Source organism: Rhinoraja longicauda, chromosome 1 (assembly GCF_053455715.1).
Source record: "Rhinoraja longicauda isolate Sanriku21f chromosome 1, sRhiLon1.1, whole genome shotgun sequence".
In the NCBI taxonomy this organism is placed as follows: Eukaryota; Metazoa; Chordata; class Chondrichthyes; order Rajiformes; family Arhynchobatidae; genus Rhinoraja; species Rhinoraja longicauda.
Genome location: NC_135953.1, coordinates 84473578 through 84489602, shown reverse-complemented (window position 1 = coordinate 84489602; position 16025 = coordinate 84473578). Strand labels below are relative to the sequence as shown.

General features: G+C 42.5%; 1 protein-coding gene across 1 annotated transcript in view; it reads right to left on the bottom strand.

The window, feature by feature from the left end:
- LOC144592024 (collagen alpha-1(XXV) chain-like) overlaps positions 1–4595 on the bottom strand; it is a 323132-nt gene extending 318537 nt beyond the window's left edge. Inside the window, exons 1-2 of the mRNA XM_078396245.1 lie at positions 3924–4595; positions 3197–3269 (exon numbers count right to left, since the gene is read on the bottom strand). Coding sequence (XP_078252371.1) covers positions 3197–3269; positions 3924–4229 — 379 coding nt within the window. The 5' untranslated portion in view covers positions 4230–4595. The remainder of the gene's footprint in view (positions 1–3196; positions 3270–3923) is intronic.
- Positions 4596–16025: the final 11430 nt, after the last annotated feature.

Here is a 16025-nt window from a genome sequence, read left to right as displayed (position 1 = left end):
GATTAACAACATCTATAACAAATATAAATGACTACAATAGATTTCATCCATATCAGGCAAGCACAAAATTTCAAGACAATGTATAATGTTTATTTTAATTGGCAACATATCACTAATAAGCATCTGCTATTCAGACAATGTGCAGACTGATTACTGAGAAACATTAATCACCAGACTCCAACAGACAAGTCATTACCGTAGGCAAGTTCTAAAGCTGGTTCTAAATTATTTTGCAAGAGCTCCAGATAACTGGCAGCTAGCAAGTCAGAAGTAGAAATAATTCTGTGAGTAATTGTAAGCTAAGCATTTAGTCCATTCCTGCAGAATTGGTTACCTTGGCTACTGGCATAGCTTTAAGGTGAGAGTGGCAAAGTTTAAAGGAGATGTTCAGGGAAACTTTTGTTTTTACACAGAGGGTGGTGAGTATCTGGAACACACTGCGGGGGTTGGTGGTTGAGGCAGATGCAATAGGAGACTTTGGATAGGTATATTGATATGCACGGGATTGGGGGCATCTGGATAATGCGCAGGGAGGTAAGAGATAGCCTTGGCATCATGTTCAGCACAGACATTGTGGAGGGAAAGGGCATGTACTGTTCCATGTGGATTTCAGAATACACAGATTTCAGAATATGGCAGCTGCCTTAATGCGCATTCCTAATCTGTTTGTAAATAGCAGCTGCATCCGGTGGCAATCTGATGTCAATATCAACAGGTAATGTTTCAGTCTTCTAATAGAAGAATATCTATTCATACATTTTTCATGCACAAAATAAACTGGTCAATGTTCTGCTTACTACACTTTAACTTTGTTATCTGGGAATCCCTGTTTTAAACGATGTCAGTATTGAATTGAGGACTATGAAACGCTATCATTCATAGACTGATGGCCATCGGTAACATAAATAAAACACTGGATACTCCTCATTTTGTTATCCTTTGTGTTTATTATTTTCCATTTAACTATATTCATTAATATGACTCGATAAGCTATTACTCTAATTGCTTTTGGAATTAGCTTTACCCATTCAGCAACTCCAATTGTTAAATAGATGTTAGAATGTATTACCAAATTCAGAGCTAATACTCCTTTATGATGATAGTTCAAGGCTGGCTGAAAAACATGATTCAAATCAGAGCGCACTACTCTAATTTTATTTCCTAGTCACTTATAGCGAAAAAATTGTAAATGCACTGCACAAGCTGTGCTGGTAAATTGACATTGCTCAATCTATGAACAACATACGGGTTGACCTTAGTGTGAATAATAACATTTTTTGCATTCAATTGGACACAACTTGATCTGAACTGAAATCCCCCACTGTAAGTTGAGAGCCTGCAGTAAATAATAGTAATCATATGGAAAAAATAGTGGCTTCCACAGCTGCATTCAAGCTGACTGCTTTCCACTGAAGAGAGCTGATTTGTAACATTAAGGTGACATGATTACAATGGAAATTATGCTGTACACTAATTGTGTCCCTCTTTTGTGGTTTGATAAAAACAAATGTAATTAAATTAAAACTAACAGTCCAATCCATGAAACACAGTGCAGATACAAACAAGAGGTTTGCAAAGTCACGAGGAGCATAGGTACGGTGAATGATCACCACGGCTTTGCCAAAATAGGGGAGTCTAAAGCAAGAGAATGTTGTGACTTGCGACCCGCTGCTGCCGGAATCAGCGGAACACACTCACGCCACCTCGCTCTCTACATAGTTTATTACTTTGATTTTTTTAAATCTTGGAGAGAGAGGAAAGTCGTGAGAATACATTAAAAATAATCAACAGTAACTTGAATTGAACTTGAAGCTGTTGTTGAAAAACAGCGTGGCTATTAAAACAAGTCTGATTGTAGGATCCAATTGTAGGATCCAATCGGTACGAATGAATCGCCTTAGAATTCTCTCACTTTCTCGCGTCAGTCTTGATATCTGTTTCCAGCAGTAAAATCCAGATTCTCTCCTACCCTTCTTATTTGTCTATGGTCATCTTCGCCTCAGGGCTGGAGGTGAAAATGCATTAGCAAAATTGAGTGGAACACATCTGGCATCACCGAACATTGCTCTGTTTTGTCCTTGCTCTGCCATGGTCCTGGACTCAAACTCCGTCATTGGCGTTTACCCCCTCCCCAGTAAATGTCATCTGTCACCAATAGTTCCTCACTTTCTCTAGTCAATTGTCTTCCGTTCGGCTGGCTGGCCCCTGTCAAAAATAAATTTCAAGGTGTTCTGAACCGATCTCCTCCATAAGACCAACCTTTACTAGTCGTTGGACCTTATTCCCCTTGAACTTATGAACACCCAAACCTCTTCGCTTCCTGCTCCCATGCTTTGACATTGTTATCCTCGTATTATTTTTCCACCTTTCCTTTCAGTCCTGCCCCCACCCACATTCAAGTCAGACGCTCACTTCTTCAAGAACAACTTCCACTTTACATTGTTGTGAACTATTGACCTCCAGGTACACGGATCCGTGCTATTCTTCCCTGCGACCTTGAGGTGGTGGCATGCCGACACTACAGCAGTGCACTGACCGGTATCAAATAACAATTGTGGCCCGTTGTGACCGATTTTCAATCTTCAATCTAGAGCAGAGCAACACAGGAAAAGGCCTTTTGGTCAATCATGTTTGTACTGGACTTGCATCCCATTACTGCAAGAGGACATCAAATCCGACAACATTGCTTGCTGTGATAATGGGGCAAACTTAAGGATAATTGTGAATACATCTGAACACGCAATAATATTTTTGCCTTCATGTCACAAACACACCTTGCCTTTCATTTATTTTATTTTATTTCATTGGCTCTCTTTGTGTATATCAATCTGTTACATGTATCTTGTATGGTATGCGTTTAATGTAAGAGCCATACATCATGAAAAAGGCCAGTCAACCAAATCCATCCCTACCATCCAAGGTGTCTACTTGAGCTCATCCCACTTGCCTTGTTTGGTCTGTATACCTCTAAACGTTTCCTATTGATGTACCTGTCCAAATGTCTTTTAAAATGATGTAACTGTTTGTACCTCTACCAGCTCCTCTGGCAGCATGTTCCAAGTCCCCACAACCCAGTGTGTGAAAAGCCCGCCCTCAGGTTTGCTTTAAATCTTTCCTCCCTCACCTTAAACATCTAATAATAACTGTTTTACGTGAGTCACAACAGGTAACAAGTTTAACAACAAAATCAGCCTACCTGCAGGACAGTTACACTCGGCGGATGCCTCCCTGGCGCTCCGGCGTCTCGCTTCGCCTTCGTGGAATCTCGGCTGGGAGAAAAGAGAGAATATAACGACTGCCTTTCAGCAAGTTTCTCTTCAGACAGGGTCTTGCAATGAGGTGGCCACGCATCTCACACTGGGCGTTGAAACGAGTGGGGGGCATGCATTGGGAAATGTGTAGGAAGGAACTGCAGATGCATGGGTACTCTGTGGAGAGCAGTCCTCGCCGCCCAGAGGAAAGTGCAAGCGAGTTTCAATTTGCAATGTTACTTTGCTTCTCTTTTTGCTGTGAGCATCGCACACATTCACGAGTTGTAGGAGTAAAATTAGGCCATTCGCCCATCGAGTCTAATCCCGTTTTCCTGCCTTCTCCCCATAACCCTTGACACCCGATTCTAAACAATAATTTGACTACCTCTGCCTTAAAAAAATACCCATTGACTTGGCCTCCACAGCCCCCTGTGACAATGAGTTCCACAGATTAACTACCCTCACCTCCTTTCTAAAAGAGCGCCCTTTAATTCCGAGACTATGACCACTGGTCCCAGACTTTCCCACCATCTAAGCCTTTGATAGATAGAGTGAGTGTGTAAAGGATGTTTGCACTGGTGGGTGAACCACCGGGATGCGGTCCAGGCAGGCAGTGCTGGGTGTGGGGTGGATGGATGGATGGATGGATGGATGGGGAGCGCACGCCGCTACCTGGCTCAGGAGATGATCCACTCTCTCCTGGACGAGCACTCGCATTCGATCCGCCGCTGAACCCGGGCTGAGAGGAGGCAGCACGACATCTCCCTTCACGCTTTCCAGGTCGAGGATCCGTTCTTCCAGCTGCGAAGTTTTCACGCTGAGGCAAATGCAGAAAGCCACCGAGCCCAGCGACAGCACGGACCACAGGACGCTGGGCAGAGACCAACACATCCCCCTGAGTGCCAGCGCCCTGCTCCCCGCCGTCCCGCCTGCTTCAACCTGCCGCTTGCAAACCCGCTCCGTGGACGCTTTCGGCATGATCGGTGTGGCCGCCAGCTCCCAGACACTGAGACAGTGCAAGAGGAGGTGGAATCTGCACCGTAATTGCTCGCCTTCAACCAGGAGAGCAATGCAATGAATCACACACAGTGGAGAGAGCTTGCTCCCTGTGTCTGTCTCTCTCTGGTTGTGTTCAGCTGGGCGCCCACTCTGGGCAGATTCAGTCTTCAGTCAATGGACCTGTTGCTGTGGCCGCTTCTACCTGTGGCTCCTGGAGCTGAGTGAGTGAGTGAGGATGGTGGGTCTCAGCTCAGCTACTGACTCTGACTCTCTCTACCTCTCTCCCTCTCTCTCTCTCTCTCTCTCTCTGCGCCTTGCCAGCGACCTGGTATGCTGCACTAGTTTGCCGCGTACCGATCGCAGACGGTAAATACGGCTGCAGTCCCTGGTCTGGCAGCACGCCGATTAACATAATTCTGTTTAGATATTCAAGCAGACCTCCCCCTTCCTCCTTCCCCCTCTCTCCCACGGCTGGCTGGCTGGCTGGCTGGCCGGTGGGTGGGGAGCAGCGCCCCGCACTGTGCTGCCCTGGGTGCGACAGCTCAGGCTCAGGCTCAGGCTCGGTGCGAGTGGTCAGAGTGGACGATTTGTAAAGGGGCCGTAGTACATTGAAAATCAACCCTGTCAACGCCAAGGTTGACGAAAATCTAGCCTAATGCCTCAGGACAGGACGCATTTGGAATATCGTGCTCATTTCTGCCCCCCCCCCCTTTCCAGCAACGATATGGATGAAAGTTATGGAGAGTGGAGAAGAGGTTTACCACAATGCTGCCACGATCAGAGGGTTTTAACTGTAATGAGATTGGACAAACTTGAATTGTTTTCTCTTTTCATTGGAGATTGTGGTGAGACCTGATGGAAGTATATAATATTACTAGACCAAGTGGGCCCAAACCTCTCCTGCATTGGTGTAGCACCCTCTCCTCCCCCTCCCTCCCTCCCCTTCCCCTCCCTCCCTCCCCTTCCCCTCCCTCCTGCCCCTCCCTCCCTTCCCCCACTCCATCCCCCTCAACCCCCCTTATCCTCCCTCCCTAGGAGATAAATTTTAAACTTTAAAATGTGAATAACTAAACATATAACACCGATTTCAATGAAACTACTTCCATTAGCACCAAAGGGACGACGGTGAGTAAGGTGGGCCTAAAATGGTTGTGCTACCTTTTACCGTTTTGACTGCAGTTCAGGGACAAACAAACAAAACTTTTAGTATATAGATGAGGCATAGATAGGGTGCCAGTCAGAGCCTTTTATCCCAGGATGGAACTATCAAAGGTAGGAGGGCATGGGTTTAAGGTGAGCAAGGCAAAGTTTGAAGGAGATGTCAAGGGCAAGTGTTTACGTGGAGAGTGATGGGTGCTTGTAGTGCCACTAGTGATGGTGAGGCAGATATGATTAGTGGTGTCGAAGAGATTTTTTGATAGACACATGAACAAGCAGGGAATGGAGGGATATTGATCACATGCAGGCAGAGGAGTTTAGTTTAATTTGGTATCAAGTCCAATATACAGATCATAGGCTGAGGACCTGTTTCTGTGCTACGCTGAGAGATTGGATCACTTTAACCCTGCCTCCTCTCATTCCTGTTCTTCAGTGGGATGAAAGATAACGTTTCCATTTCAGTGCAAATGAAAGGTTTTCGACCTGAAACATTAAGTTCTGAAGACATAAGGAAATGCAGATTCTGGAATCTTGAGCAAAATATAAAGGTCTGGAGGATCTCGCCAGGTCAGCCAGCATCAATGAAGGTGAATAGACCCTTCTTCATTAACTTTTGTTTGTCATTCCACAGAGCCTGAGGACGTTGACACTGAGAAGTTGGGGAGAGAGCCACAGAGATTCCACAGAGCCTGAGGAAGTTGATACTGTCCTTATCTGGGCTGGAAGTCAAAACACTGAGTGTTTTGATCATGTTTTCTTATTAACTTTTGGGGGGTTATGAGGTGGCTGATGAGATCAGTGTGGCATCCACTGTCTCTTTTACTGTTGAGACATGAGATGCCTGGCTGGGCAGATTGTGAGTGGTGGTTCTTCTGTCATTTACACATTGCTTCTGTGTGGTCTCAGTACATGGACTCATGATTCCCAGTGCCGTCAGGATACCTCTTCTCCACTTTGGGTGTTGATGGGCCCGAGATTTGCACTAGTCAATTAGGATGTTGCAACTGTTCAAGGTGGCTTTGAGAACATTTTTGACTCTTGTACGTGGTGCACCTGGCAATCCCTTGCTGTGAAAATGGTCAGGTTAATGTGACTGTCTGGTGTCAGCGATGTAAAAGGCATGGGCAGCCAGCTCAACAAACGCGAGTGTGGCGTTGGTGATCTCCCCCATCTGGGAAGAAGAGGTCAATATGTCAGGGAGTTGAGAGATGCCATAATCTATTGACTTAAGAAATGCAGCAGAGTCTTCCACGTGGGAATGTTGTCAGCATGGTCCTCCACAACATCCTCCTTCCAAATGCTGAGGAGCTATTGCCTGAATCATGGTGTGGTATCCATGCATCTCAGGGCACTGTGAAGCAACAACCATGAGGTATAGAGGGAGTAGAGCCGGACCCTACACAGTCTTTCTCAGCCTCACCAAAGCCATTCATTCCATCAACTGGGAATTCCGCTGGTCTGGGAGACAGTGCTGACTTTGGTTCATTTATCTTTCCAGTGCTCTTAAAGGAGCCTTGGTAATATCTCTCCAGCGTGTCCAGCGTAAGTAGTTCCTGTGTTATGCAGGAGGGCAGGGATCGTGGTTGCCCTGTAAACCATGAGATCGCGAGGTCTTGATCCTCACCCAAACTCTGTTAGCTCATTGAAGGTGCTGGTGAAATTTATCATTGAAGTCAAGTCATCTCTCAAGAAATGAATGGTGGCCACTGATATCTAGGATGTCATTGAGGACATTTTCTTTGTCAAAGGGCAATGTGTAGTGTGGGGAGCTGGGGGTTGGATTGATGAAGATCCTTCATTTTGCAATTGGAAGGCCAAGTCCCTCACATGTTACATTGAATGAATTAACATTTACTCGGGAACACAATTTCTGAATGTGTGAATATTCAACATCAAATGCATACCATAGCTTCATGACAGAGATCTGGGTGACCTTGGTTCTGGAGTGGTGGTGATGTGGGTGACAGCTTTTAATTTGTCCTGCGGATTAGCACCACTCTAAGCTTATTGGAGATGAGGTGCAGTAAAGAAAGACTGATCACAGTATGGAAACAGGCCTTTCAGCCCATTGAGTCCATGCTGGCCATTCACACTAATTCAATGAAACTCCACTTCTGCATCCAATCTCTACACACTAGGGGCAACTTACAGAGGCCAATTAAGTTACAAACCGGCACATGTTTGGGATATGGGAGGAAAATGGAGCACCATGAGGAAACCCATGCTCTAACAGGGAGAACATGCAAACTCCACACAGACAGCACCTGAGATGATCGAACCTGGGTCGTGAGGTAGCAGCTCTACCAGCTCCACCATTGTCTGCCTGCAAACTCCCATTGTAATTCCCTGGAGAAGGATCGCAACCCAAAATCTCACCTATCTATGTCCTCCAGAGCGAGGTAACGCTATCCAGTCTATGTAAGCCTTCAACGGTGTGGTTAAGATATTCTGGTCTGCTTCTGCATGATCCTCTAATATGAAATGTATGGGGTTAAGATGACCCAGTTTGTGTATCCAAATTAAGATTACCCGGCTTGTCTGCATGATGAGCAAGGAGTGTGGTCCAGATGATTTAGAGTTTAGTTTAGAGATGCAGTGTGGAAACAGGCCTTTCAGCCAACACCGACCAGCAATCACCCTGTCCCGCCAAGTTACTCCAGTATTTTGTGTACATCTTCGGTTTAAACCAACATCTGCAGTTCCTTCCTATGTGCAAAAACCTACTGGCTCACATAGATCACATCCCTTTCTTCAAAAGGCGACTCAAGGACTAAATGGATCATCTGCGGACTCTGCTTTCCTCCATCGAATTGCCATGTACAAACTGACGGGACCACCTTAACTGTCTTGTTTACCCATTGAAGGCCCAAGATGAACTCCCCTTAATCCCATTCCTTACTCATTGAATGGCCATGCACTGACCCTGCACTTCCCCTCACACATGCAGTGAACTCAGACTGACTGGATCACTTCTTCTCCCAGGGTCATGTACCTGAACTGATTGGGGCCACTTCAAGCCCATTGTTAGGTTTGCCACAGTTAATTAGCTGTGCCTAAACTGGCTGCTGGAAGCATTAATATTTTATTTCTGTTAATAGCATGTCATTTGTTTGCTGGTCTGTGACCTTTACAATGCTCAGCCCATGACGGCAGGACTCTGCTCATGCAGTGGCACTGCAGATCACTGGCTCTTTCTCAATACAAAAGAAAAACCATGGAAATGATTGCTTTATAAAATTATGAATGCCACATTTTGCAATCATTTAAATTGTGCATCGTTTGTATAACATACAAAACATGCTCACCAGATCTTTATCCATTTCCTACAGTGACTGACGTGTTTGTGAAAGTCATACTAAGCACTTTGTAGTATATAGATTACTTTATGAAATGGTTGCCCTAGGCACAGTTGTATAATTTATGATTTAAGACATGTGTAATTGGAGTGACTAAAACTATACGAGTTCAGTTTAAATAAATCATAACATGGGAGAAGCTGCAGATTGCAAACAGAAATGCTGGAAAAACCCAAGAGATCTTGCAATATCTGTGAGGATAAAAGATTGGTTCTGACATGAACTATTGCACAGCTTATGCTGACATTATTGTCACCTATAAAATGTTGCAAGTTAGCTAAAATTAGCCCATGAACCATTTAATATTTACAGTGAAATCTGGATTTATATTTGTGTAACAAAATTATTTGCCACCACTCTTTCTTAAATAAAATCAAGAACAACTTAACAATAACAACAATGCATTGTATGATCACAACAGTATGGAGGATTTTGTTTTCAAATTAACATAATTTAAACAAACATTTCCACGGTGGCTTTTTTCTGTTGTATTGATAAATAACCAGTGATCTGTATCATGTAATAACTTCTTTCTGTAAAGGTTTTCGGTGAGTTGTTTGCATGGTTTTCATTGGTTCACAATATCCATTTCTATTGCATATCTTTTCCTGTCAATGTAATATTTTAAGCATAGAAATGGTACAAGTGCAGGAGTGGATGATGCTTCCACACTGCCAAGGCCTCAGCTTCCTGATTGTTCATAGTTAAAATGTGTTGAACGCATAACTGTTTAATGGATACTTGCAAGGAACTATTCTGCACAGATCAGAGCATTCTGAACTTCGTCCTGGTTTCTGTTGAGTTAGAGGTGGCTTGTTAAGCGGTTTAGGAAATGAAAACAACAAGCCCAGGATTCATTCTCTCGCTTGCTCTCCAGTGACCCCTACTGGAAACTGATTTGATGGGAATGTCAGAGAAGAATAAAATTGGACACAAAGTGCTGAAGACTCTGCAGAAGAAGGGTACCGACCCGAAACATCACCATGTTCTGCAGAGATGCTGTCTGGCCTGCTGAGTTACTCCGGTACTTTGTGCCATTTTATGTAAATCAGCATCTGCAGTTCCTTGTATCTACAAGAAACAAATTGGTCTTTTTCAAACAACTGAGTGCAGTCCTAGGGCTGACCCAAAATGACGAGAGGGGGGTAAAAGGGGGGAGGGATAGGATGGGGTGGGGGAGGTTGTTAGTAGATTAGTTACATAAAATTGGATAATTCAGTATTCATACCATTGGGTTGTAAGCTACCAAAGTTTAATATATTTTGTGCTGTACATCCATTTTGGGCGTGATCTCACTCTAGCAATGGAGGAGAGCCAGGACAGAAAGGTCAGCATGGGAAGGTGAAGAGGAATTAGAATGGTTAGGCTGCCTTGTTCAATTCATTAAAAATTGAAGAAATCTGACCACCCCATGTTCCTCTCAATGTTTGAGGTAGGCAAAGTTTGTTATTCTTTCAGCACAAAAATGTGAAGACCATTCAGTCAATCCTGGATTAATAACAGAAAGAGTGGATTTTTATGCAAAGCAATGTTGAATATTTCTGTTCTGTATGGAGTTGGCTGAACAACATCCAGAATAAGCTTTGCTCGTTGAGAAAATGCTACAGTTATTTCAGATTAATCAGAAGTTCCCAGGACGATAACTAGGAGGACATTGAATTTGGGGGTGAGAATAATACACAAACTGCAAGGATTAAATTACAATGTGACATGACAGAAACAAGGTGTGTATTCTCTGGAGATGAGAAGATTCGTGGGTAATTTAAGACTTTCAATGCAGGAGAACATTGGTATTTCCACTAATTATTCACAAAATGCTGGAGTAACTCAGCAGGCCAGGCAGCATCTCGGGAGACAAGGAATGACCCGAAACGTCACCCATTCCTTGTAGGGTCTCGACCCGAAACGTCACCCATTCCTTGTCTCCCGAGATGCTGCCTGACCTGCTGAGTTACTCCAGCATTTTGTGAATAAATCGATTTGTACCAGCATCTGCAGTTATTTTCTTATACTACTTGGTATTTCCACTGGTTGTTTAGTTTAGGACTCAAAAGTGTTGTCTAAACACTAAAGTGCTGCAGTAACTCAGATGGCCAGGCTCTTTGGAGAAAAGGAATAGGTGCAGTTTTGGGTCAGATCCCTTCTTCAGGCTTGTTTTTAGCAATTGAAGAAACACTTCCACATGAAGAGGCTGGTATGAATTTGGATCTCGATTCAGAAATAATAACTAGTGGAGGAGCAATTGTTCATTTTACACCTTAGTTGATAGTTTACTGAGAACCAGAGGCATTAATGGATGTGAGTGGAGTCAATTGCAGATCAGCCTTCAGCTCTTTAAACTGAAAGACAGGTTTGAAGGACAAATGTCTGACTCCAATTCCTATGTTCAAATTCTTATCTATTTGGATCTGCTACCCAACTCCAGCAACTTCAAAGGGGAGTTAATGGACAGCTCATTTCACTTCTCTCCACAGGTGCTGTCAGTATCACATTAGAAAGTGGACTGTAATCCATATGGTGTGGAAAATCTGAATTGAGTTATCACATGTTTTAATAATATGTACAAGATTTGGTTGCAGTAGAATGCACAAATAATTAACCATTTAACAAATGACACAAAGTGCTGAAGTAACTCAGCGGGACATCTCTGGATGAACAAAATTTTGCATCAGAGCCTGCTGAGTTAATCCAGCACTTTGTGACTTTTTTGAAAACCAGCATCTGCAGTTTCTTGTGTCAACAGTATTTAGAATATGCACTTTACATTTAAAATGGAAAATACTTAAATCTAAAATGAGGACATTCCTCAATTTGAAACACGATTAAAAAATGATTGCTGTGTCACTGACAAATTTATCATTACAATATGATTATTTCAGCTCTTCTTAAACTTTCACAATCTTACCAAGTGATTTGCAAAATCACAAATAAAACAAGGATTATGGTGCTTAAACTGAAAATATTTAAGCAATTCATGTTTTTGTATTAAATTCAAGTAAAAACGTGCAACAAAAACAGGGCGATGTTTATTTACAGCCACATCTAAGATGTTAGTAAAATCAGATAATGTTAATATATAATTTGCAAAAAAATGGAATATGCATAACATATATTACTAATATATTTCTTATATATCAATCACTAAGTAATTCCGTATTAATCTTACTTTACAATTAAATAACTACAAAATTAACAAGGTCGTAATTTTCTGCAATGACCTGGGGAAAATACATATGATGCCCAATTAAGGCTAAGCAACTAAAACGCAAATGTCTTTTCAGATGCAGACTATTTTTGAGGTAGCGAAGGTTTATTTGAATATGACATATGTCCAAAAGAAAAGCACAATGTAGATTGAATGTGTTCCAAGCATTTCAGTGACACCTAGTGGCAAATACTGAGGCTGCAAGAGGTGAATTTTGTTGCCAGGATATGAGCATTCGAAGGGTCAAGGAGTAGAGTGTGGATATTGGAGAAATGATTAACCCGTCAGTGTTCTTGTCATTCCACAAAAACTTTCCCTGGAATGTAGAAGATTAATGGATGATTTAATTGTAGTTTTCATGATACAGAAAGGTAACAATTGGATAGGAATTTGTACCTCTGTTCCTTATCAGGGGAGTGTAATTCTGTGGCCCAGCCTAAAATTGAAAACAGTGCTCTCATAAGCAATTTTACATGGGTGAACCTACCCAAGATCAGTGTGGCAGACATCAGATTGGCCTTCCTGAGTGTGAACCCACAGGAAGCAATTGGTCCAAATGGACTTCCCAGTCACATCCTCAGACTTGCCTCGATCAGCTCAGAACCATATTCACAAAACTAAGATAGATCTTGAAATTAAAGTTGAAATTTGGAATGAACCTGAAAATGAAACTTGAGCAAGTTAGACCCATGCATGACAAGCCAATTAAAACTCAGGAGAACACGTTAACCAAACCAAGTGATGATGATTGGGACAATTGCAAAGACGTACCAATGAACCTTGAGCTTGATTGTGAAGCAGTGATCGAGATCGTGAAACAAATGCAGTCACCCAAATATGGCAGCATGTACCACTCAACGCAACAGAAAATGTAACAGTTCAGGAGGCAGTTTGTAAAGTGCTGCAGTGAGGCAAAAAACAAAGGTGCCGATGTCTTCAACACAAAATGCTCACCAATTAATCAATTGACAAAATAAATTTTCAAGAAATAAAAGAACAATTTGCTGCGGAAACTGTCTGCACTTGCACATGTTTGTAGTCTTGAAATTTCAAGTCGGTTGTCCTCTCGAAGGATCACTTTTAGGTTGATGGTCATCTGCTGTATTCGATGCAAGAATATATTGTCCCTCCAGGAACCTACAGCAGTTTGGCAATTTACACCTCGTACTTTCCCTCTGAATAGGTGACAACCCTTCTTTTGTATCCATGCAGCCTGAAAGGTCATTGGCCTCCGATGTTCATCTAAGCTAATGCAACACAAGTCTTGCAAAACACCACAAATCTACTGCAGTTGGTCATTTCAATAGATCTGACAAGCATCTTTCAATCAAAGTCACATGGACCAGAAATTAATGAATGCAGCATCAGGAAACCTGCACACAAATTGGACATGAAAATGTAGTTAGGCCCACGCATGACAAGCCAAATCAAACTCAGTGGAACACGTTGACCAAACCAAGTGATTGAACAAGTAAGGACACCACAACAGTAGCACTTAATATTTTGTTCTCAACTGTCATTCAGTACCACTGTTGCAGCCACCCTTGAAAGTAAAGAAGGCCATTGGTAAAGGAAACAATGTACAAGATCAGCCACTTGACATCTTCAATCATGGACATGAGAATCCAATTTCACGAGTGGCCATAACCTTCTTGGATAAAAGACAGACATAACATGGTCAAGCAAATCACACAAGACCAGTGACTATTACTTCTTTATAGCTTATCTGTGCAACAAATATTGGTAGAGTAAACCTTCATTCAAGATAATAGGTGAGAAATTTCTATAAAGTAATCGGAAGTTGGGAGCTTGAAGGAACCAATTGTCTCTTTCTGTCTTTGCTGCAGAGTCTGGGATGCGGTCACCACTCACTTGAGACTTGGACAGACGAAGGCAAATCAGGCGCTGAGAAATCAAGTTAAGAGATCGTTGAAGAGAAGATGCAAGACAATGTTACCCTTCAGGATGAAGCAACTCTGGATGATTGTACAGTTCTGATAAGATGCGAATGAACCAAAAGCTTGATTGCGAAGAGCCAGATTGCAGTCACCAAAACATGGTAGCGCTTACCACTCAATGCAACGGAAAGTGCAACAGTTCAGGAGGCAGATGTCTGTAAAGTGCAACAATGAGACAAAAAACAGAGGTGCCGATGTCTTCAACACGTAATGCTCGCCAATTAACCAATGCCCCAGCATTGACAAACTAATTTTTCAAGAAATACAAGAAATATTTGGTCGCTTCAATAAATTTGACAAGCATCTTTCAATCAAAGTCACATGGACTAGAAATTAATGAATGCAGCATCAGGAAACTTGCACACAAATTGGACATGAAAATTTAGTTAGACCCACGTTTGCCAAGCCAAATAAAACTCAGTGGAACACGTTGACCAAACCAGGTGATGATGATTGAACAAGTAAGGACACCACAACAGTAGCACTTAATATTTTGTTCACAACTGTCATTCAGTACCACTGTTGCAGCCACCCTACGTTGCACATCTCTTCCCTTTCTAAGACAGTGCTCGAAACTAAAGTCGACCATTGAAAAAAGAAATGATGGGTAGGGCAAGAGGTTCGTACAAACATGGCTTTAACTTTGCTCTGTTGGGTGGACTCTCCTAATAGGAGATGCCAGGGAAATAGGATCTGTTTCTAGAAGGAAATATATTGGAAAGGGACCTTGCAATACGTGGAAATGTCAGGCTATGCTACTCTTCAGGATTAATTAACACTGGTAAGCCACTGGACAGTTTCAAAGGTGTACAAATGAACCTTGAGCTTAATCGTGAAGAGCCAGATAGCAGTCGCCCAAACATGGTAGCACTTACCACTCAATGCAACGGAAAGTGCTCCAGTTCAGGAGGCAGATGTCTGTAAAGTGCTGCAGTGAGGAAAAAAACAGAGGTGCCGATGTCTTCAACACGAAATGCTCACCAATTAACCAATGCCCCAGCATTGACAAAACCACATTTTCAAGAAATAAAAGAACAATTTGCTACGGAAACTGGCTGCACTTGCACATGTTTGTAGTCTTGAAATTTCAAGTCGGTTGTCCTCTCGAAGGATCCCTTTTATGTTGATGGTCATCTGCTGTATTCGATGCAAGAATATATTTTCCCTCCAGGAACCTACAGCAGTTTGGCAATTTGCACCTCTTACTTTCCCTCTGAATAGGTGACAATCATTTCTTTTTTTATCCATGTGGCCTGAAAGGTCGTTGGCCGCCGATGTTCATCTATGCTAATGCAACACAAGTCTTGCAAAACAGCAAAAATCCACTACAGTTGATCGACTCAATAGATTTGACAAGTTTCTTTCAATCAATGTCACATGGACCAGAAATTAATGAATGCAGCATCAGGAAACTTGCACACAAATTGGACATGAAAATGTAGTTAGACCCATGCTTGACAAGCCAAATCAAACACAGTGGAACGCGTTGACCAAACCAAGTGATGATGATTGAACAAGTAAGGACACCACAACAGTAACACTTAATATTTTGTTCTCAACTGTCATTCAGTACCATTGTTGCAGCCACCCTACGTTGCACATCTGTTACCTTTCTAAGACAGTGCTCGAAACTAAAGTCGACCGTTGGAAAAATAAATGATGGGTGGGCAAGAAAGTACTACAGTTCAGGAGGCAGGTGTCTGGAAAGTGCTACGTTAAGATAAAAACCAGTGGTGCCGAAGTTTTCAACAAGAAATTCTCATGAAGAGCAGCATTGACCAACAAATATCTCAAGAAAAAAAGGAGCTGTTTGTTACCAAATATGTGTGTACTTCCACATGTTTAAATACATCGAACTTGGACAGGTGTCGGTTTTCCTTGCAAAGGTTTTATTCCGGTTGTTGTTCATTTGATGCGGTTGATGCATTTGTATGTAACACCACATAGCACATCACATCAAATCCACACAGATTCATGACTAACTGGTAACTAAAAAGATCAGAGGTACATGTAAATCAAGTCATGATGATAATTAAACAACAAGTAAGGACACCACAACAGCAGCACTTAATTTTTTGTTCTAACAGTCATTTAGTAC